The sequence below is a fragment of the Terrapene carolina genome, unplaced genomic scaffold (genome assembly GCF_002925995.2).
Source record: "Terrapene carolina triunguis isolate 2854851 unplaced genomic scaffold, T_m_triunguis-2.0 Scaffold192, whole genome shotgun sequence".
Taxonomy (NCBI): Eukaryota; Metazoa; Chordata; order Testudines; family Emydidae; genus Terrapene; species Terrapene triunguis.
In genome coordinates, this window is record NW_020664543.1 from 18118056 (window position 1) to 18142451 (window position 24396).

Sequence of the window (24396 nt, forward strand, 5' to 3'; positions counted from 1 at the left end):
CCTAGAGAGTGCGGTAACAAAGTCACAGCTTTTATGGCTGGGATACGGAAGGGAACCTGGAACAGACGCTCACCATGGGTTACGCTTGTGTGTGCCAAGAGGAGCACAGAACATCTAGTCTGGACCTGACATGTACGCTAAAAAACAATGAGTTATAAATGGTCGACGGTCACCATAACACTTAGGTATGCTGCCTTGCAAATGTTCACTGACTGATCCTCAAAGCACCCCCAGGAGATATTATGATCCTCAATTTACGGACAGGGAAATGGAGGCAGAGGAGTTCAGCGACTTTCCCAAAGCGACCGAGTGAATCAGCATGAGACAGAAGAACAGAACTCAGGAATTCCTGGATCCTACTCTTGTGCTTGGATCAGGAGACCACATCACTCTCCTGCCCAGCCAGCCTTGCTGCGGCACGTCCATAAGACACAAGGGCTTGGTGTGGTATAATAGCGTCAAGCAGCATGCGTTTGGGATGGTCACATTACTCTCAGGGCTTGTCTGCGCAGCAAGTTACGGCACAGGAACTCGCACTGTGAATCAACAGGGCATCCGCTTGCCACCAAGCAACAGTCGCTTGCTGTGCAGCCAAGCCCTCAGTTCGCACACACGCTTTATAATGCCTTTTACCGAGTGTCAGAACAGAGCTGAAATGGCTTCAGTGTAGTTCCCAGGCTGACACATGCGTTACGTACAACAGTTTAAGGTGATGGACAGATTAACGTTAGGACCATCATAAAGTGGGGGACGGTGACAGCATGTAAACAGAAAAAGAGAAAAGGTGGCAGTAAATGAAATCGCAGAAATCTCATCTAAACCAAACATCTCCAAGCAACGTCCCTTCCGCATGTGTTCATTTAAATGATGATGATGACCTGTAATAGTCCATGTGGTACACTCAGCCACTGGGAACCATTGCATCATTTTACCAGATGCCCATTTGAATGTGGAAAAGCAGAGTTCAGGTATCAAGAACAGCAACCAACAGCTCCCAGATTAAGTCAAATTCAGACCTTGTCTGTTACTGTACTGGATAGATAAAAAGGCTTTGGGCTCAATTCTCATCTGGGGAAAGTCGTTTCACCTGGACAAAATGCTACCAAATAAGAATGGGAGCACTTTACACCTATTTTGCACTGGTGTAAGGCAACAGAAAAAATCAGCCCCTTGGATTCTATTCCCAGCTTTGAGATCAACTTGCTGGGAGACCTTGGTCAAGTCACTTCTCTTATCCATGCCTCAGTTTCCCCATCAGTACAATGGGATTGCGATATTTCCCTCCCTCACAGAGGGGTTGTGAGGCTTAGTTCATTAAAATGCTTTGAGATCCTTGGATTGAAGGTACTAAAGATCTCCAAAGTTATATCCTAGAAAGTCAGGGGTAGAAGGCGGCTAAATTTTGGAGATGTCTTTTGAGACAATTCTCTAGGAAGGGAAAGGGATTACACAATTTTCACTTGTCGTCTTTGTAAATTAAGATGCATTTGAAGATTGGGCTGATTGACTTAAGCCACCCTTCTCCCTGCTGCAGAAAATACCACGATTGTGCTGGAGATTTTCGTTCTGTTTCTTCCTTGGGGACAATGCTGTTTTTCCAGAGATGATTTTTTTAACATCGTCTGCAGCCTTGGTCACCTGCATCATGACCGCTGTTGTACATCACGCAGACAGCATCAACTCCTATTTTGGCAATGCAGTGCTGGGCACACGTGGGGAAACAGCCACAGAGGGTTGAGAGCAACCATTGCTCTGGACTGTCCAGCACGGCTTAGGCTATGTCTACCTTACGGCTTACGTTGGTATAACGTAGGTCGCTCAGAGGTGCCAATAAGCCACTCCCCTGAGCAACATAAGTTACACTGACCTAAGCACCGGCATGGGCAGTGCTATGTCAGTGGGCGAGTTGCTACCGCCGTTCGTTGGGGGCTGGTTAATTAAGTGGACGGGAGAGCTCTCTCCTGTCGGCTCAGAGCAGCTACAGTCGAGAGCGTACAGCGGCACAGCTGCACCAATGCTGTACGCTCTCGAGTGTAGCCATAGCCTGCCTCGCTTGTCTAATGAAGCTAAAGGTCCCCTGTCACATCAGAGGTAGACTCTGCTGACAGATGCCATCTCTGATGCGAGTCACGTACCCTGAGGGGAAGGCGTGGGAGCAAAAGAAATGTCAAGACCACTTGCGGTGGGTGGCTGAGCATGGAGCGACGGGGGATTAATGCCAGGTTCTGGAAAGGAGATTTCATCACCCTCAATAGTTTAAATTACTAAATCTTTGTTTGACAACGTGTCCTAACAGGGAGAAGTGCCACCAAGCAGCTTTGGGCAAGCTTGGGAAGAGGGAGGGTTTAACAGATCTGTCTGGAGCCAAATATAGCGCGGAGCTGTACAAGTTCTTCCACCACACAGTTCTGCCGGTGCCCTTTGGGCCTGCTGGCTATTCCGATCCTGGGGACCCCGCTCACATGCACAGAGCACTGCCCCTCAGTCCTGCCCTGAGGCCCCTCACAGCTTTGCCAATGCCCAATCTTGCCCTGCTATACCTTACACCAGTGGTTCTCAAACTTTTGTACTGGTGACCCCTCTCACATCGAAAGCCTCTGAGTGCAACCCACCTAATAAATTAAAACCACTTTTTTATATATTTAACACCATTATAATGCTGGAGTCAAAGCGCGGTTTGGGGTGGAGGCTGACAGCTCGTGACCCCCCATGTAATAACCTCGCGACCCCCTCAGGGGTCCCAACCCCCAGTTTGAGGACCCCTGCCTTACGCTATTCCAGGCCTAATCCTCTCCTGCGCAATAAGAGCCAATCCTGCAGAATCAACTAGTATTTTTGTGACAGGTTTCAGTGGTAGCCGTGTTAGTCTGTATCAGCAAAAAAAACAAGGAGTCCTTGTGGCACCTTAGAGACTAACAAATTTATTTGGGCATAAGCTTTCGTGGGCTAGAACCCACTTCATCAGATGGATGAAGTAAAAAATACAGGAGCAGGTATAAATACATGAAAGGATGGGGGTTGCTTTACCAAGTGTGAGGTCAGTCTAACAAGATAAATCAATTAACAGCAGGATACCAAGGGAGGAAAAATAACTTTTGAAGTGGTAAGAGAGTGGCCCATTACAGACAGTTGACAAGAAGGTGTGAGTAACAGTAGGGAGAAATTAGTATTGGGGAAATTAAGTTTAGGTTTTGTAATGACCCAACCAGTCTTTATTCAGGCCTAATCTGATGGAATCTAGTTTGCAAATTAATTCCAGTTCTGCAGTTTCACGTTGCAGTCTGTTTTTGAAGTTTTTTTGTTGAAGAATTGCCACTTTGAGGTCTGGACAAGTGTCCCATGGGGACTCTAATGAGACCGCCAAACTCATCTCACTGGTGAGCTCCAGTCTGGAGAAGAGGTGAAGATTCAGATCAACTGCAGTGAAAGAGGAGACAACTGGGGAAAGCCTGCCAGCATCTTTACCAGCCCTCTGCCTCCCCACACTGACTCCACAGGAGGCCATGCTCTTCAGAGGCAGCTTGTTCCTAGCAGTCGTGACATGTACACAAGCCTCTCAGAATTTGACAGCACTATAAACACACCATCATGCCACTCTCCTTAAACAACAGCCCAGGAAACCAAGGAGGGAGGAAGGGGGAAAGAAGAGCGAAAGCAAACGAGCGGCCGATCAGTCACTCTTAATGTCCCAAGCAGCACTGGCTTCCACAGGGCAGGGGAAAGATCAGCGCTGCAAGGAGGCAGCTGCTGCCAAGTAGTACTGGGAGGGATTCTTTCCCTTTCTCTCTCCTCCCAACCCTCATCCCTTTCCCATTTCCCCTCCCTGGGACACTACTGCTTGAAACATCTGATGAACTAAAAGTTGCTTCAAAAGAATGATCAATCCAAGATCTAAAATGGCCCTTTCTCCCTTGCTCAAAATTTACTTTTCCGTTAGCAATTAAAATAAATATATACAAGCGATGGGCTCCCAGCAGGGAATTCCGATACTTGCAACAATCCCTTTCTCCAGTGGTAGTTTCTCTCTCAAATGATCTTTGCAGGTTTCATCTGGTTTGCCTTCTCTGTCTCTGCAAGCCCTCGCTATGCCTCCCCTGCGACTGGATCGGGCTGGATGCTGCGCAAGTCACCAGGATCAAGGAGTGGCGTGACCATGGTGGCTACTCAAGTTAATATTTTCTGTGCAAACGGAGGTGGCGCTTATCCATCACTCTGTTGGTTGCGTAGCAGATGCTCTCCCAACATCCTTTGCCCTGGAATTTAGATGCCACCAGGCCTGATTTCCCGGAATCTATAATGCTCTTTCTGAACTTCCCCAGAGGGGTCCTTTGGTTTATTGCCATATCCCTGTCACATGGAAAAGGGATCAAGCTGCAAAATCTGGATTCCAAGCCCCTCTCTTCCACCAGCTTCAGTGGCATTTGGATCATTATTACAGATTGAGGCCAGTTTGGAACTAGAGGGTCAGACTCAAAACACTATAAAACACATAACCCAGGCCCATCTCCAGCATTACCACCAGGGATAGGGGTTGTAATGGCCCATTTGCCAGAAATCCATGTCCCTCACTCCTCCGCCTGAGCCAATGGTTTCTGCACCGGCAAGGGGAGCAGAGGTGGCAAGAACTGAAAGAGCCATGGAGACAGAACTCCCCTCCCACCTTGAGGGTGGTCCCTGCAGGTCAGGTTTCAGGCACATTGGTGGAGGAAACTTCCCCAATCTCCCGGTTCTCTAGGGACACATGTTCCAACACCATGAAAATTCACTTCGGTCTTACCTCGAGCTGTAGCTGCCTCCCCACTGCATTACTAGCTCAACCATCACCACTCAAGCTTCAACCCATATGCCCCGGAGAGGCCCGCTATTTAGAGTTTAAAGCCCCACTTAACATGAGCTACAGATTTCTGTGTGTGGACAGGTCAGGGACAGCACGCAAGCTAGCACTACAGTGCAGTCAAGCCCTTACAGAGAAATAAATTAAGAGTAGAAAAGGAAATGTTCTCTCTCTGCTGAAGAGAAAGGTCGCCTTAGTAATTATAGTTAGCGGTCATTGGGAGCTTTGGTCCGGCGAGAGCCCAGGACACCCAGAACTCATTGCATGTACTGCTGGGACAATCAGCCCTGAGCGCTGAGCGCTGGCCAACGACTTTGGAAAAGCAATCACAGCGAACGCCTGAGTCACAGCTGCGAAGCACTGAGAGCTTTCATTAATCCAGGGGCAGCTTTTCGGACCACGTCAGGGATAACAATAAACCTCTTCCTCGCCCAAGGTCCCTTTCCTCTTCCTCAGTGCTGTCCTTCACGTACAAAGGAAGGAAAAAGGGAGTGCTAGAGTGTGCTGGTGAAAGACAACCGCGGAGCAACCAGACCCTAAACTCTGCCGGCATCTGCCCGGGGGTGGAGACGTGGGTGAGGCAGCGGGGCTAATGGGATTCAGCGATTGTGAAAGGAAAGGTGGCAGACACGCAGCGCAGCAGCGTGCCCCAGCACTGAGTGGAAGGATGAGGCACAGCAGCTCAGGGACAAAACCAGCCAGGCCTAGGCCTCTCTACCAACACTGTCCCCACTATCAGCACTATGAATGCGCTCCCACTGCGAACCAGACATGGGCCCATCCACTCTTTTCACATTTCACCCAACAGCCAAGAGACTGGGCTCGATCTGAACTCGGAAGCAAAAGGATCCACAGCCCATTACCCGTCCCCACCTTGCCCCCCCGATCCTCATCTCTCGAACAGTGGAGAAAGTGCTGTCTGGGGTTTGCTCCAGCAGGAAGAGGGGGGTGGGGACAGAGGCGGGGGGAGGGGGAGGGAGGGAAAGCACAGCTGATAGCTGTAGGGCTGGGCCAGCTGCAAGCGCCCTGTCTCCTCATTGAAATAGTAGAGCTAGTAATGTAAATATTTGGAGTGAAGCTGGGATCTGATGTCTCCATTATTGTCTCTGAATTTACAGTATGTCCCGAACGCAGGGTTTGGCTGCTGCTGCTGCCCTTGGTCCCACTCCCACGAAAATGGGCCATGTACCCTACAGGGGCGCAGAGGGGGAACCAGAGAATAAATAAAGGGAAGCAGGAAAGCAGAGCCCAGGTGACACAGCCAGGCCAGGCCACACCAAGGCTTCACATCCCTTTAACAACTGCGGTTTTGCTGACACTTGCCAGGCTGAAAGGAGCAGCGGTTCCTAGCCTGGGACAAGACAAAACAAGCTGCTTCCACCGCACTCTACCCACAAGGGGGTCTGGAGGTCAAATAAGCCACTTAAGGGCAAAGAGCAGAGAATAAAATGGAAGAGCAGACTTCAGAGGGCAGCATACCAGGCCCTTTGGAGGGACTCCAAATGAGGGGCCGCAGACGGCAGGGGGCACTCACAGTGCGGGCTCCAAAGATACTCCTCACTTCTGGCCTCGGCCAGTTTGCATTGCCCAAGCACCTGCACATTCTGGGCTGGGATGTGCAGCCGTAGGCCTTTTCCCATCCCCCCCACCCCCAAACGCTTCTCCTGTGCTAGTGCAAAGCCGTTCTTAGAGTTCTCCCATTGCTGACCTCACCCAAAGATGCTGGGATTTCGCCATGTCTGCAGCACTGGAAGCTCCGGGGCTTAGCATGGTGCCACAGAACAATCCGTGCTTTGTAGTGTAGACTGCTGTAGGCCCCAGGGGAAGCAGCCGGGCTCCTCACTGCATAGGCTGCCACAACCAGAGACCCTTGGACGATCCCACTTCCTAACTAGGGACAAGGCCAGGGCTGTCACCAGAGTCTAGCTCCCACAGGCACAGAAACCCTTTTCTTTCCTCCTCCCCTCCCCCAACTTACTTATTCCAAGTGAATTAACTTTACAAACGGGAAAATTCCAGGAACCTGCATGCCCAGGACTATTAGTCACCTGTGCCACCCCCAGCTTCTATGACTATTACTAGAGGCTGAAGTCCATAGGCTACTGTAGTGACCAGCTGCTTCCACATCTGTCGGAGACTAGAGATTGGCAAACCAACCTCGACAGAGTAAGAAAAGCCATGAGACCCTTACCCAAAACTCAAACAAACCTGAGCAGAGGCTCTTGTGAGATGCAGAAAGGTACCCGCCCTGCCCTCACAGACACCTCTGCTGCCCTTGATGCCAGCTGAAAGCAGAACTGTTGAAGTACCATGACAGATGGTTTCTGTGGTAATTCTGGCCTAATTAGAGGCAGACAGTGCTGGAAATCTGATGAGAAAGGCTGTTCTTAGGAACATTCTAACCATGGTACGCCCACAATTCGAATACCGCATGCAAATCTGGTCACCCCATCTCAAAAAAGATACATTAGAATAGGGAAAGGTACAGAGAAGGGCAACAAAAATGAGTAAGGGTATGGAACAGCTTCCATATGAGGAGAGATTAAAAAGATTGGGACTTTTCAGCTTGGAAAAGAGACTACTAAGAGGGGGATATGACAAGAGGTCTATAAAACCATGAACACTGGGGAGAAAGTGAGTAAGGAAGTGTTATTTACTCCTTCATACAACACAAGAACTAGGGATCACCCAATGAAATTAATAGGCAGCAAGTTTTAAACAAACAAAAGGAAGCACTTCTTCACACAACGCACAGTCAGCCTGTGGAATTCATTGCCAGGGGAAGTTGCGAAGGCCAAAACTATAACAGGGCTCAAAAAAGTTTTAGCTAAGTTCATGGAAAATAGCCATTGATGGACCTATTAGCCAAGATGGTCAGGGATTCAACCCCATGCTCTGGGTGTCCCTAGCCTCTGACTGCCATAAGATGGGAATGGACAACAGGACGGATCACTCGATAATTGCCTGTTCTGTTCATTCCCTCTGAAGTACCTGGCACTAGCCACTGCCAGAAGACAGGATACTGGGCTGGAGGAACCAGTGATCCAGATTCATATCCCCACTCACCTCACTACAAAATTAATGAAATCAAGACAAGCAGTCGCTCCACAGCTCACCTCTCCACCTCCTCCAGTTTGATGCGCTTTGGTCCCAAAGAAAAATATTGGCAGGACAAAGGTAAAAATCCAAAACTAAGCAGGTAGGTATGTGATTTCTTCCATTCTTACTGATCAGCTCAGTTGTGCTAAAACATCAGGCATTCTACGAGCCACCTCCTCTTCCCTTTGCTCAAACAGCCTCTTCACTTCCCAAAATGTTTGTTATTTTGGGGGAAGCGCTTCCATTTTACACCATCTTTTTGCCTTGGATTCAAGAAGACTGTTAAGGGGAAGGTGGAGGACAGAGACAACCCTCAGAGGTCTCATTTGAGGATTATATAAAATCTAACCGGTCAATTTGAGCATTAAGCTTCCTCAAACAGCTGGGGAAGAGGTATTTGTTAGTGTCAGGCATGTGTGTACGGTGTCAGGAGTGCAAGAAGGGGCCCATCTCAATCTGATTTGTTGGAAATCAGAAAGATTGGGGGCAGGGATACCTACTTGCCAAGCCTCTCACCCAAGATTTGTAGATGCTCTGAGATGCACCTTGAAAGATTTTCTAGCATCTACTTCCCTGAACGTGTGCAAAAGAAGCTGGAATAATGGAACTGCTTCAGTATGTTGGGACTTTAGTTAGGTCTTGTCTACACTAAAGGGAAAAGTCGATCTTAGCTACACAATTTGAGTTACATGAATAACGTAACTCAAATCGACATAGCTTAGATCTACTTACTGCGGGGGCCACACTACGCGATGTCAACGGGAGACGCTCTCCCGTCAACTCCCCTTACTCTTCTCGATCAGGTGGAGTACAGGAGTCAACGGGAGAGCGATTTGCGGTCAATTTAGCACATCTTCACTAGACCTGCTAAGTCGACCGCTGATGCATCGATCATGACAGCGTCGATACTCCGGTAAGTGTAGACAAGCCCTAAGTAGGCCCCACTCCATGCATCGTGATCTCAGATGGATCAGAGCCCATCCAATGGGCCCAAATGCACATGGCATCCAGCCCATGCTCTTGATCGAGTCAGTCTGGACCCAAATGAAATGTTATGAAGATCTTGTGCACTTCCTCTCCCCCGGCTTTGCACCATACTGAGTTCAAGTCACATTCTCCACATAACACCACAGCCACCCCTCTGGCATACTGCTCTCTAATATTAGCATCATGGCTGATACTCAGCATCTGCAGCATTCAAGCAGCTGCTGCTTCCCTCATGCAGCATGCAGGAAGAATGTGTGCACCGAGTGGCTTAGCATGCATACCCCAGCCATGTGTCCCTATGAGAGTCCAAACACTTGCTGAACTGGATTTTAGGGAAGAAGTTGGGCTGGATGACCCCACAGGACTCTGGCCTCTGGAAAGCCCTGGGATCCATTTCTACTTGGGTGCTTTGTCAACATGACCTGGCAGCCTTTTTTTTAAGCTCCCACTGACCCTGAAAACCATCACAGAGGTCAGGTACAACTGGTGGACCTTGCTCAAGTGAAGACCATGACTGGAATATCAGGGGGTGATGTAAGGCAGGATAGAGCTGCACTGGCAGAGCTGGGGGCGGGACTGGAAAAGGAGAAAGTGCTGCCAGTTAGAATCGAGGTGCATTGTCAGCTGTTATAAATTACCTTCCCATGTAATGCCTGCTTCTAGCCAGCTCTATTGCATTGGATTGTAAAAGCTATTACTTTTGTGAGTTACACGTTCTGATTGGTTCTTGTTTTCTTTTTTTAATAAAAGGAGCTCTTCTCTGCCAAGTAGCAAACTACACAAGAAGCCACTATAGTATGTTGGCAGCCCGAAGCCACACTACTTTTGCACTCTGATGCCGTCAGATTTCACGAGCTCTGCAGGACTAGGCTAGGATGGGAGACTGCCAAGGCCCACCCAGGTACAAGAAGAAGCGGGTGAGTCAGTAAGCAACACTCGTCCCGGTGAGTCGGTGCCGATCCGATGGCCCAGCAGGGTGTCACTGCGCTGCTGGAGATGAAGTCTTTGGGATGGATTGTAAAGCCAAGGATCTAACCACTGGTGACAACTGGAACTTACTTTGCATTTTTTTGCTGGAGCAAAGGTGCTAGCCTTAGCGTCCTGATCAGATGCTAACTCTGGTAATTACATTCTGCCTCCTTATATTACCCTGCAGTTTCAAGTGATTTATGGTCTCATTCCCCATTTGGGTCATGTGTTCGTTAGGAAATCCCATGTTTGGAGCTGATGCTGACCACAACTGATGGCAAGAGTGGAGAAAGATAAGTTGTACTCAGCATCATGTCTGCTAACTCAACTCCATGAACTTCTAGTGAAGACACACCTTTGTTCATGGGTCATTCAACAGTTGTATTCCACCCTAGATATGGCTGTACTTCACGAATGGACCTCTTCTCTCTCTCTCTCTAAGGGACATTACTTCAGCAGATAATGTTTGCTCAGTGTTTTGAGAGGCCCTGTAATACGTGCAAAGTATTATTACATTACTAGTGTCCTGAACTAACCCACCTTGAGTAATACTTAATACTGGTGAGAACCCCCCCACTTCTCCCCACTGTCCCCATCTTCGTGAATACTGCAGTCAGCAGTTGGATACTCCAGGGATGGGTTCTCTAGTGTAACTTGACATTAGGACAGATTCAGGTTGATCCCCATACCAAAAAGCAAGCAAGCAAGCATCACATAGTCATGCTATGTAGTTCAAATGCTGGAAGAGTGTCTCCATACCATACAGCACATATGTATTTATTTCACATTACTGAAAGCTGAGCTAGCTGCAGTCCAGGCCCCGGGGGGCACTGTGGAGCTGGCTGGGCCTGGGGGTTTTGTGTAGTTTTGTGCTAGTGCTGGGCAATCTAAGATGCTGATGGAGCTATCTGACGGGGGTGAGGCTGGGGGTACTGGCACAGTGCAGGGCTGAGCTCGCTGTGAGAGGAGGAAGAACTCTTCAGAGGACCTGCCAAAACCTCTGAACTCAGGAGTGCGACTGTGCTGGTCCTGCACAAGTCTTGGCAAACCAGACTCCAAACAATGTGGGGAAGGGGGGAGAAAAGATTTCTCTGCTTATTAAGAGAGACAAAGTCTCTGCCAATCACATACTGGGGATTAAAGTATCCCACGCCATACCTGTTAGCCCACCAATGCTTATAGATGGCCATGCTGCCGCCCAATTCAAATCAGATCGTTTCCTCCCCACCACCTGTGGCACTGCCCACAGGAGCATGGCAGAGCCACTTTTACCCCCAACCTCATCACAGGGGACGGGGGTTTCCCCACTCTAGCTGATGCTCTGGTTTGGATGCTGGTGCCCATCAAACGGCACTGCAACAACTCGCATTCCTCCTCCTGAAGATGTGCTTTGTGAAAGGATGCCCACGCCCCTCAGCAGCGGCATTGCAACCCCACCACGCTGGCTCATGAGAAGTGGCAAGGCTCCCAGGTGCAAACCTGCACTACACCAGGGCATCCCCACACCCTGAGCAGGGACTCATGTTTGAGTGACGGCCGCCTTCTTGGCCCACGCCCTGGGATTGAATCAGGACCTCCCGAGATAAAAGCATGAGCTGCTACGGCTTGAACTAAAGAGCCCAGGCTGGGGGCTGTAACGACTCCTATTCCCTGTGGACATGCCCAGAACACTCACAACCAGTGGGTTACACTTGCACCGGGGGGCGAAGGAGGAGAGGAAGGAATAGCATCCTCTCATGCCAAGCAGCACTTCGCTCCCTTCTGCTACTCTGTAGTTTTAGGTAAAGTGTCAGGCCCAAGCCAGCAAAAGACACTAGGACAGGAACCAGACAGGGATGGCCAAAGGGAACATTTTTTGCAGGGCTGACAGGCCTGCAGTTTGCAAGAACAAAGAGGGTTCCAGCTTCCGGAGGATCTGGGGTCTGTGTCACTTGTGATTTTTTTGGCCAGATCTTTCACTTTGGCCCTGGGCCAGGTCAGGCTGAGATGCCCGTCCAGAAGTCAAACACTAGGCTCACTATCGACGGGGTTAAGAGAATAACTGGAACTGGCACTACCAGGGTCTCTGCTTGGGATGCCGCCGCAGAGTCGCGACAGCTAATTAAGCTGTGAACCATTAACCTGGATCCCAGCTCAGGGCAATGCCAGGACTCTTGGCCAGATGCATCCACAGCTTTCTCTCTGCTTCTCACTACACGGACAGGGGCTGCCGTTTTGGGAACACCCACACTGGCATGAAAATTCTCCCACTGGGGGGCAGCTCCTTGTCTGGGGGGAACATTTACGTTCTGCAACTAACAGCCTTCAGGCTCATCGCAGGGCCTTTACCGTCTTCAGTTTGTTCTCTGAGTGGAGGATTACTTCAGGCTGCAGACAGATTTAAATGCAGTTGGGGTGGGTGAAAGGGGAGGATTGTAATTAAATCAGAGCCTGAGCGTACTTCAGCAGGGATGTGAGTGCAAGTCCCTGAAGGGTAGTTATACACGCACTAGATGAAACAAAGAGTGGAAAACTGATCGAGCAGTCGGGCAGCTTCACTCACTCCAAACTTCCACCAGCACTTACTTTGTTATGAGATTGTATTTCCCTCTCTCTCTCTCTCTCTCTCACACACACACACACACACACACACACACCCCTCCCAGTGTGCTGCTGCAGAGACTGGAGTCCTCAGGGTAAAAGATTGCGGGGAAGGGGTGGCCACACTGGGGAGGACATGCCCCTGATTTTCACAGGAGGGGAAAGATGATCTTGTGGTTGAAGCACTGAACTAGGACTCAGGTTCACTTCCCAGCTGTATGTGACCTGAAGCAAGACATGCTGTGCCTCAGTTTCCTCCACTACAAAATGGGAATGAAGATATGTCCCTGCTTCACTGCAGGGGATACAAGACTGAATTCATGAGGGTCTGTGAAGTGCTGTGAAACTATGGCTACAGAGGCCCCAGAAGTATCTAGACAGACAGACCCAAAGCCATGACCCATCACCCCTGCCCTAGGGCTCTGCTATTTCTTGGTTTTCTACAGCCCACTGTGCGAAGCTCAGTTTCTTTGGACCATGGCTGGCTCTTAAGTCCCAGTGCTTTTGGAGGGAAAATGTTGCTTTTCGAGAACTCGCACCATTTTTAGGAAGAACAATCCCCCTGATCTTAAAATCACACCTGTATTCTCCAGGCCCATTCCAGATTCGTCCCTTTGCCTTGTCATTGCCTGTCTCTGGCCTACATGCCTTTCTGGCAAGAGTCCAGACTTGACTGGGCTAGTTCTTTGTGCTCTCCTGAAAAGTCAGCACATTGGGCACATGCCCAGAGCCCTCAGTTCAAAGGCATCCCTCAAAACTCTTCAGCGCTCCACAAGGGTCCGAGGAGGAGATACTCCTTCTCTTTCGTATGCTCTCCAGAGGCTCAGGCTGCCACAAAGTAATGATGCTGTAACAGGCAGTAGAAATTCTAACCCAGTGCACGAAAGAAGCTTCCTCCGGCAGCGCTAGCTATGGCCATCTCACAGCTATCTCCAAGCTGTGCTGGCATTCAAGAGAAGCAAAGGACAAGCCCTGCTTGTGCTTGGTTTCAGAGTAGCAGCCGTGTTAGTCTGTATCCGCCGAGTTGGTAAGACAACTCCCACCTTTTCATGATCTATATATATCTCCTCAATATATGTTCTATTCTATGCCCACAAAAGCTTATGCGCAAATAAATGTGTTAGTCTCTAAGGTGCCACAAGTACTCCTGTTCTTGTGCTTGGAGAGTCACAGCCTTCTCTATTATGTCAGGCATGCACTTCAGACTAAAAACCTACATAAACAGAGTAAGAAAAGAGAGGAAAAATCCAGCCTGAGGATCTTCCCTTAGCAGATAACACCAGAGTGCAGCGCTGAGCTGAACCAAAAAAACCCACACCACCTCCATACACTCAGAACTGAGAACAATCATCTCTGAACTCCCCAAAAAGCTGCCAGAGGATGTGAGATGGCAGCCGGCCAGGTTCAGACACCTCCATTTTTCCAGCCTCCCCAGCCCTACCTACAGAAGCCCAGACAAGTCAACAAGTGGAGCCAATCGCTTCTCACTTTGCTGAAGAAGAGGTCAAACCCTACCAAGTCTGTCCCCTGCCTTCCCGCACGTAAGAGGGCCAGTCTCCAGCCGTGACCAGTGATAGTGACTCAATGCAGCTGTTTCCAGGCGATGGCAATCCCCTTGTTCTCCACACCCTAAAAGCACAGCCTGCCACATTTCCCAGAAGAGAAGAAGTATGACGTTGGCCTGGCCCTGGGACCCAAAGATCTGGGCTCAGTCCCCAACTCTGCCACATTGGAGGAGCGAACTGGAAGCTAACCCTTTACACACTGCTGGATGAGCGCCAAACACACAGATCCCATGGCCACACCTGATTCAGCCCCCCTGGTGCTGGCAGGTGCTGCGGACAGGGCCCTGACAGTCACTGCCCCACAGACAAAGAGTGCCTAGCAATCCCGGACTGATCTGCTTGCGGATTCGCTACGCTGCCCTGTAGGAGAACTCAGGGCCAGGAACTCAAGGAGTTTTGCTGAGCACAGATGCTGCTGGAATAACGCAAATATTTCCAGGTCTCTTTCTGGTTGGGGGGAAGGGGAGGAGCTGGCAATAATCCCCCTCCCACGAGGACCCAGGAACAGAAGGGCCCCACTCCCTGCACTGGCAAGGAGGCTGCCCCAGACACAGCTCAACAGGAGGTTGGAGGGAGGGAGGGAGGGAGGCGACGCTGGCTCTTGGATCATCCCGTCCACAGATGGCTGGAGCCTGGAGGGGTGGCAGGCCCGGCCCGAGCAGGCACAACGGCGGGGAAGGAGACAAGGTGGGGGTAGTTGCCAGCTGTTGTCCTGCCCCCTTGAAAGCCCGGCCTCTGCTGAGGCCTTCGGGCGCACAGAGCCCCCAAGGCAGCTGCAGCGCTGAGACCCTCCCGGGGACTCCGCCTGCCACTCACCGGAGCTAGCGCCCCCCTGCCCTGCGCCCCCGCCGCTCGCCGGCCCCAAGAGCAGGGAGGGGACCCGCTGCAAGGGCAGTCCCGCTCTCAGCTCCGCACTTCACCGCAGACCGAGCCCAGCCCGGAGCGTCCTGGCTGAAGCGCCCACTTGGAAACTAACCAGCGCGCAAGCAGCCCCGTGCGCTCCTCCAGCCCAGGAGCCAGCGGCCCCCTCCCCACGTCCCGGCAGATCCACCCCCCAACCCAGCCTCGACCCAGGCGCTGCCTCCTGCTGCTGCGTCTCCCCCGGCTGCCCCTCTGCGCGCCGGGGGGGGGGTAGATAGCAGTATCCCCCCAGCGCTAAGTGGGACCCCCCAGGGCTGCCCCGCGGCGCAGGCTCCTACCTTCGAAGTCGGAGATGATGCCCTCCAAGTGCGCGTTCACCGCCGGGTCTGACATCGCGGCGCGCTGCCCCCACCCCCTCCCCAAATAAAGCCCCCGGCCGGGGGTGGCTGCGCTGCGGCCAAACTCCTGCCCAGCCCCTGGCCGGCCCGACAGCAGGATCCCAGCGACCACGGGCTAGGTTCGCTGCTGAGCTCGCCGGAGCCCCTCTGGGGCCCCCTCCCGCTCGCAGGCTCGGGCTGAATGAATGGAGGAAGGGCAGAGGGAAGGAGCCCTCCCCGCTCGCTCACACACACCCAGGGCACAGTCCCAGCCTCCCCTCCTCGCACTGGCTGCTCGGCACGCCCGTCAAACCTGCCTCCCGGCTCGGAGATCGGGGGGCACGCAGCCACCTCGCTACCGCCGGCTGCTGCCTCGTCGCCCTCCGGCCCTTAGGAGAGGGGAAAAACAGAGCGGGAGGGCGGCGATCACTCCTCGCTCCCCGAGAAAGTGCAAGTGAGTCGTGCCGGTGTTTGCAAACACGCTGTGCAAGGCGCGCTGGCTGGGGCGCGCTAGCAAGGACCCCGGAGCTCAGCTGGGTAGAGCTGGGGTGATGCTGTTACAATTGGGGGTGCCCCTCACGCACTCCCTGCCACTGGGAGAAATCACCTTCTGCCACTATGGACAGGGAACATGCCACCCTGCATCCCCTTGGGGGGGGGGCGGGGGAGACTCATTCTCTATGCCTAGTACTGACCCAGGCTTTCCCCACTGCTTCTATACCCCCCTTTATTTCTGCCAGCCTCCCTGTATTTCCACACTTCTCCCCACCACTTCCACCTCTACTCTTCTCGGTCCCCTCTTTGTTTCAGGTTTTGTCTACACGCAACAGTAACTAAAATGGATTTAGACACTGATTTAACTGCCTGTAGTTAAACGGGTGCAATCCACCCTTATGTGGTAGATACTCTTACATCAGTTAAGTTCAGGGGAATAAGCTACCCTGCTATAACCAGCTTAGCTGCAACCACGCTGGGGGAGGGTGGTAGAAAACCATAGCCATCATAGAATTAGTTCAGTCAGGGCAAACAATGGGTGTAGAGTGGGCCTTAAGGATTGTACCAATTCAGTGAGTTGAACCAGTGCAACTTTAGTTCATAGACAAGGCCTCATGCTTTCCAACCTTCTTTGGATTACACAGGACCTTCTTCCTTTGCTTTACCTCCCCAATTCCCTCTTGTATTCCCTCCTCCAACAGCTTCAAGCCCTGCTGTGCCAGTAACCTTATGATCCATTCACTCTAACTGGTTAGAATATGCCCATCACTATAGCATCAGTGCATGTTCCCGCAGCTGATCAGAGATTGCTACAGAGCAGTTAGACATCATCATGCTGCATCTCCCTGGGGACTGAGTCTTCCACAACTGGGTGGTTTCAGACTGATATACTCTGGCCCTGGAGCCCGGGTGCAGCTTCTGACTCCGTTTTGTCACTCTCTGCCTCCCCTCTTCTCAGATTGTGCATTTCGCCCCCATCTGTATGTTGCCCCTCCCCTTCTGCTTTCCCCTTCCGACTGTGACTCAGATACTACAACCTTTACTCAGACCGGGTATATGTAACCCCAGAGAAGGCTACTACTCAGCACGTTCTGTTCCATTCTAGGTAGATTCATACACTGAGCTCTTCACCCCGTAGCATCTGAGTAGGGGTGGCAGAATCTGGCCCGCTGTCTTGTTATTCTCCCAACCAATGATTCCCCCAGAATCATTTTAACTGTGCTACCCTAACCCACTGAATTTGTTCAGAGACAGTAGCAGGAAAAGTAGCATAAAACAGACCCAATGTAACTCTTTTTCTGCTAGGCCATGGGGGAAGCGATTTGAAAAAGAGCAGGCTGGGTCTAACCCTCCATTGCTGCAATGGGGCGCATCTGCAGATTTATTTTATTTTACAATTTTTAATGACTTTTTTCCCCCAAACACCAAAGAGACTTGTCCTAGCACACGGGAACCCAAAAGCGAAACGGACTGGCCCAAAGCTGTCTAAAGCTACGGGAAATCCAAAAGGCAAATGAGTGAAGGGTGAAAAGCACAGCTGATTTCCACTGCTGTCCAATCCAGGACTTCACTGAGTGATGTTCCGTTGCTGATTTGATGACATTGGTTGTGCCCTAGCATGTAACAGGGCAGATCACATGAACCAAACAAATGGATCGCCAGTCTAGATTGGGTATTTAACACTGCTGGTTTTAAGCCATATGAAAGCAGCAGCAGAAAAGGTGATTTGTTTTTTACCCAGTTTTAATAATCTGAGGTTTTATTACTAATACATGGAAGGAGTGCCTTAAAAACAGAAAACCATGATTGTTTAAACAAGCTGACTAATGCACCCTTTAAAACAGCAGTACGGTATTTTAAGCTACAAACAGCTTGTCAGACATTACAGCCTCCCTTTAAAAAGAATAATGCTCGTGTCTTGAATTCTTTACACGGAACTGGTAAACCACAAACAGTTCAGAGAGGTTTGCACTTTGCCTCCTTGCCATCACAGGTTTAAAAATAATGTAGAGCTTATTGCATTGATAACATGTGAGCTTGCTCAAAAATACATGAGTGCAACTTTCTTTGGAAGCCCACGTTAAATGAGCCCAGTTATACATTCCAAGTGCGTTAGACAATGGCATGAGCTCACATGGGTTTACAGCTCGAATTGCCTTTCTTGTGATGCTAATCTCACATCCTTAGTAGTGGGCCCTTGCCATTTTCAGATCTACACTGAGTCTTTGGGGAAAGGAAACTATTGTTACATTATACAGAATCCAATGCTGCTGACCTCTACCAGTGGCCTTGGCACCAATTTTGAAAGGAAGCTTGTGCTTCCTTCTTGTATGGTGCTAAAGTGCAGGGGTTATATCCACAATCCATTTTAAGTGGACAAAAAAAGCTCAAACCCCAGAGTCTGAGATTTACAATTGGCTAGTATAAGACAGTGGTTTTCAACCTTTGTTCATTTGCGGACTCCTAAAAAATGTCATATGGAGGTGCGGACCCCTTTGGAAATCTTACACATTGTCTGCAGACCACGGATCCAGGTTGAAAACCATTGGTAGAGAAAAGTTGCCTTGCTAAGACTGATGGAGAATTCTCCCAGTATTGGGAGCTGTATAACCTGAGTTAGACTGAGACGAGCACTGCTAATGGGCATAAGCCTCTGGTGAATTGTCACGATGGGGGTGGGGATGGAATACAAATAAAAAATAAAGTGAGCAAGCAAAGAAAGAAAGAAATATGGAAGGAAAACAACCCTTGGCCCTCAGAGGGGCTGAATAGTGCCGGTGAGCCATACAGTGCCCTCAACTCCCATTGAATTCAGTGTGAGAGGAGACTGCTGAGACCCTCAATGAGCCGGGTCCGTCGTTTGGAGTCTGATGTTACCCTCCGAAATATGTCACCCAGGCAATAGTGTTGTACTGTGATGGAATCTGTGTTTTTGAGATGGGGAAGGGGTCAGGGAATAGGGAGTGAACTAGCTAGTGGAAAAACCTGCTAGTTCGATACATTTTTAATGCCAGTTATCTCAATGACAACAGAGCCAGAGCCTGGACTCATAGCTTCTCTGGGAAATACACCTCTTGTGATATAGAGGGAAACAGCTTCCAGAACAGAGATAGGCACAGGGAGATTCCATAAATACAGAGATAGGGGAAATGAAGTCATCAACAGGAAATCAAACCCCTTTCTCTCTGTTTATTTGGTAAAATGATACCTATTGTGGAGGAAATGGGAAAATTTCCACTGCCTCACACTGCACAACCTGGGCCAGGGGAAGAGACGAGGGAGAGAGGTTTGTATGGCCACATTGCAACTTGTTGCTTTCCAGATGATTCCTTTTTTTTCCTTCCATTCCCTTAGAGAATTACTTTTCATATAAGGCTGCTAAATGCCATCTGTTCTATTAATAGCACACTGAGTGGTGCACAGAAAAGGAATATTAGAAAAGCTAACGTGGCATGCAGCATACTCAGACTTGGGGTATGCCTACACTGCAATTAGACTGCCACGGCTGACCTGTGCCAGCTGACTTGGGCTAAGGGGCTGTTTAATTGCAGTGTAGATGTTAGGGTCCCTCCCTCACTGCAGGGTCCTAGCCGAGGCCCCAGCTGGAATGTCTCCACTGCAATTAAACAGCCCCTTAGCTCCAGCCCAAGTCAGCTGGCATGGGCCAGCCACAGGTGTCTAATTGCAGCATAGACATTCCCATAAATATTGAATAAAACCCTAACTGATAATGCTTGTGTGGGTTTGATTTAATCTCTGAGGAAAGCGACCAACATCTGAGCTAAGGCTGCCACTGTCACTAGCACAGGGGTGTGAGAACAGTGAGTGAATTATATACCAGATGGGGTGTAACAACTGGGCACAATGAGAGGACTGGAGAAGGAAGAGGCGGCTTTCATTTGGAATTGTTTTGCTTTTGTTGGGTTAAGATATAGAGTTGTAGATTCTTAGCAGACTTGATATCTCCTCTCTTCCTCCATACAGCTGTCCTCATCTCTTCCGAGTTTCCAATCTGCCCCTAAACTCCTTGAACGCCAGATTTATTCGTGTGGTCTTCCAGATCTACCTGGTCTGCTAGGATTGGTGGGAAGGTTGACTTTGTCTAATGGGCAAACTCAGCTATCTTAACATAATCTCAGCTATGCGGTTGCTTTGCATCAGTCTGCACCACAGAAGATATTGAGGAGATGGGTACCCCACATCTAATCTTTGCTGGTAATAAAGATGAGGTGCTGTCAACAGATCACTAGGCCCAGATGAGGGCATCTAGAGCTGTGATGGAATTTGGAAATGAAGAGACTGAGGTGCTAACCCCGATATGCAATCGCTCATTGAAATCAACTACCAGGATAGCATCTGACTCTGTGCTGGGCCCCAACATATCTCCAATCTCCCCAGTCAATTGTGTGCATCCTCGCTCACGCTGGAGTCTGAGTTTTCCAAATCCCATGGCAATCTTCTTCCTCAGAAGCAGCTAGTACTGGCCAGTGTTGTTAATTGGATAGGGGGCTAGATAGATCTCTGGTCTCATGCAGGCTGGGCAATTCCTGTGCTCCAGATCCTGCAGCTGCATAGGGATGGGAAGGAGATGCCAGGGACCAAGAGGACTGCCCAGACAGCTGTATTATAAAACAGGGGCAGGGAGGAGTGACATGTTACACTGCAAGTACGCTCTCTTCTCTAAACCCTTCGGCGTCCCCCCTTATCGCTCTCACAGTCTGCTCCCACCTCGAACGCCAGGCTCAGTTGCAGCGGATGGCCTGAGTCATTGTGGCTAAATGAATCCCGTAGGCATGTTTTTAAAATTATCCAGCAAACCGTAGCAGATAATTAATCCGCATCTCCCTCTTTTCCCTCCCCTGACTCTAATTAGAAAATGGAACCCTTTGAGGGGACCCGCTGTTCACATCGGGCAGTCAGACGCCTCCCCTGCTGAGCTGAATCTGCAGCTGTTCCATGATGAATCAGCCCTCAACAGCTTTCCAGGCCAGGGCTCCCTTTCCATAGGATTCAGAGGGGTAGCCGTGTTAGTCTGTATCAGCAAAAACAACGAGGAGTCCTTGTGGCACCTTAGAGACTAACACATTTATTTGGGCATAAGCTTTTGTGGGCTAAAACCCACTTCATCAGATGCATAGAGTGGAAAATACAGTAGCAGGTATATATACACAGCACATGAAAAGATGGGAGTTGCCTTACCAAGTTGGGGGTCAGTGCTAACGAGACAATTCAATTTCCATAGGAAGAACCCACCAGCCTCTGTGCCCTGCAGGGAGAAGGCTGGGGCTCGGAACGCTCTATAGCTCCCCCTGTGGCTGATGCAGGAGCAATGCTGCCTGATCCATCCTGTCTGCTTTGGTCAGAACAGGGGCAGTTAAGTGGAAAACCAAGGAGAGAGGGGGCTTTTTAACTGTCAGGGGGCACAGGAGTGAGGAGCCCAGGTGACTTCACTGCTCCTTAGCTGCTCTCCTCCACCAATGAACTCTGGAAGATAGAGCCAGCACACAGGAAAGCTTTCCTGCCCATTCCAGCCCCTCCTAGACAGAACTAGGATCCCTACCAAATCCAGTGCAGTGAATGCAAACACACACATCACCCAATGGAATCTTAAGCCAGCTGCTTAGGGAACAGGGAAGGAAAGGTTTGCAACTTCCTAGAGAAGGAAGGAAGGAGTGTCATTAAATTGGGCTGGGCTTCCTTTCTAACTGGGCTTTAAATGCCGCTACAGTCAGTGAAGTGACTACAAAACTGGCCATTGTCCATGCACCCATGTGCACCCATCATCTTCTGAGTCACGTGTGCTCAGGTTTCCGCCACAAAGTTTCTGCTCCCAACACCCCTAGGAAGAAGCCCTGTGATCTCTCTTTTACAGGTGGGGAAACTGAGGGAGAGTGCGTTCGTGGCAGAGATTTTCAAATGGGGTCAGCACATCAGCTGCGTCTGGGTGGGGAGCTCTTCTGAAAATCTGGTCCTGGCTCTGGCTGTGGGTGCAAGCATTTCAAAACCTGACCCTGAATTCCTTTGAAACTCAGGACCCAGGAATGAATTTAGCCTGAAACAAAACAAGTGCTACTAAAATACAGTTACAGCAAGAAGAGTGACTCTGTAACAATGATACTTATTTTCCATCAGTGTTTCCAGATCAAATTTGCTCACTTAGTCAGAGAATCAAGCCGTGCCTTTTCTCTTCCATGTGTACATCATGCACACCAGATCTTGACAACAATATGCAAAGGGCCAAGTCCTCCTCTTGTGCAACTTGGAATAACTCCCTTGATTTCAATTGAGTCTCTCTGGATTTACACTGGTGTAACTGAGATGAGAATCTGGCCCTAAACCTATTCGCTTCAGCAGGATTTATACTGGATTTACATGGCGTGAATGAGACCGGAGTCTGGAATTCAGACTTGAGTCTCAGTCCTGCTACCCATACGCAGGCAAAACTCTTTTAGACTTTAATGGCAGTTTCCCCATCTCAGGACTGCAGGATTGGACCCTGAGCTGACAGTTCTGTTTAACAAGAGCTACACTGTCTCTGGCAACAGAAACCTTGTTTGTGCCAGCAACCTGAGCAGATGTGATACGGAAGATGTGGGGAGAACATGGGCCCAGTTTTACAGACTATAATGGAACACATGGGGGTCAGCAGTAGCATGCCAGGGGGCAGAGAGAGTGGCCTACAGCCCAGTGGGCTCCATACAGGAACTCTGCTGCTGCCTCTGTCAGCTGCACACGGACATGAAGCGCCCCCCTCCCCAGGCGACGCTCCCAGCAGCACTCAGAGCCTTATTGACCTGAATGAGCAATTTGTCCATTTACACAGAGCGACCCGTGTGCACTTAATGAGTTTGCTATTGACCACACGGACCTCATGCTGCAAACACATGAGTCACTCATGGCATCAGTGTCAGAGCCCAGCTGGAAACATTTCACGTGGAGCCGTCAATTCCGGCTATTGTGTGCACCGAGGCGCTGGGAAACAAAAACACTGTCCGAAGCCTGTGCAGAGGGACATGCTGATCTCCCCAGCTTCGCCAGAACACGGACCCTCCAGCAGAGCCAACGCGGCAGTGTTGACACAGCATGCTCGCTGCCTCCCTTAGCCCAAGACAGACCTGCACCACTAGGGTATGGCTCAGGGAGGGGGGAAATAGGCAAATGATACCATTGCCATGCCTCATGGGGGGGAGGTTGGGAGACTTCAATGCTTTGAGATCCTTGAGTGGAAGGGGGAGTGGAAATGCCAAGTGGGATTATATCTACCCAAACCCTGCGGCCTTCAAGGTAAAATAAGGTCAGTCTGAAACTCTCCTCCAGCTTGTTTATTGTCAGCTCAGCGCTCATTATAAAAGTTCTGTTTGAGGTGCAGCCTTATTGGAGGCTGGCTTTTCACAACAAAGGCCAAGCGGGCTCTCCCACAAGGGGAACTAGCTGACAATGCATCATGCTGCGCACATAGAAATAATGTAGGGGCTACCCTACATTACAACACGCAGGCGCAAAACTCAGCATGGCAAGGACACTTGAACCGAGAGGTCCGAACCCTTGCTTGGCCCCCGAGGAGTTTAACACACACACACACACACACACACACCCCTCCCGTCGCAAAGCCTTCCCGTGCAGCTGTCAGAGACATCTGACTCTGTCAGAAGTGGCTGGGCCGTTATCTTAAGCGAGAGGAGATGTCTTCACATTCCCAGCAGGAGATACTGTGCATGTCTCTCTGCTTGTGGAGGGAAAGGACAATGGGGTGGGGGGAAGGTTAGTTTGGGACCCTGGTCCCCAGAGAAGCAGGCCACTTTGGTTACTGAAAACTTCCCGGCAGCCCCTAATTAGAGAGGGCTCGGAGGAAGAAATGGGCCAGTGTAACACCCATGCTTTGCTGCCAGATGTTTCTCCCTCTCCTTTGCAGCTGGTCTCTAGCTGAGAGTTTCCGAGCTCCTTTCTTCAGGATAAGGAGGCGATGTAGGAAGAAGACGGCTCTCCATGCTGAGGTGCTGCAGAGATTACCCTTGGCTACTCCGGCTTATACAACAACCCTGGCCCCTATCTCTCCTCCCACATACACAGCCTAGTTTTTCCCTCTCTCTGCCTGTCTGTCGCCCACCCTTCCCTCTGCGCTCCTTCTCAAGTTACACCAGGCTGCTAGGCGGTAGTGCAATGCTCTTTTCCTATCCAGCTGGGTATGTCATTCCAGAGAGCAGCACACAAGCCAGCCGGGGAATCAGCCTGCAGAGATGCTGCCCCAGCAGCTCCTTCAGCAGTGTGCGCGTGACCTTTTCAACCCAGAACTTTTCCAGTCATAAATACGCCAGCAAATGGCTGGAGAGTTTCCTCTTTTATGGCTCCCTACTGCTTTGCCATGAGGCCGTTTCCAGTGGTTCCTGCTACATACACCAGTCCCTGCTTGGCTTCTCTAGGGTTACCATACGTCCGGTTTTTCCCGGACATGTCCGGCTTTTCGGCAATCAAACCCCCGTCCGGGGGGAATTGCCGAAAAGCCAAACATGTCCGGGAAAATGCCGGCCGGGCACTTCCTCTCCTGCGGCTGCTCTGCTCCGCTCCTCTCCTCTCAGACTTTCAGAGCCGAGCTGCCCGAGCCAGCGCTACCGGCTTCGGGCAGCCCCCC

At 50.4% G+C, this 24396-nt stretch overlaps 1 protein-coding gene across 3 annotated transcripts in view; it reads right to left on the reverse strand.

The window, feature by feature from the left end:
- Window positions 1-24396, reverse strand: part of SEPTIN9 (septin 9) — a 250111-nt gene that overhangs the window by 133302 nt on the left and 92413 nt on the right. Inside the window, exon 1 of one of the 3 annotated variants that reach the window (XM_024206298.1) lies at window positions 15234-15457. The exons of the other annotated variants lie outside the window; for them this stretch is intronic. Coding sequence (XP_024062066.1) covers window positions 15234-15288 — 55 coding nt within the window. The 5' untranslated portion in view covers window positions 15289-15457. Of the gene's footprint in view, window positions 1-15233; window positions 15458-24396 lie in introns of those variants that run through there. 3 annotated transcript variants of the gene reach the window in all.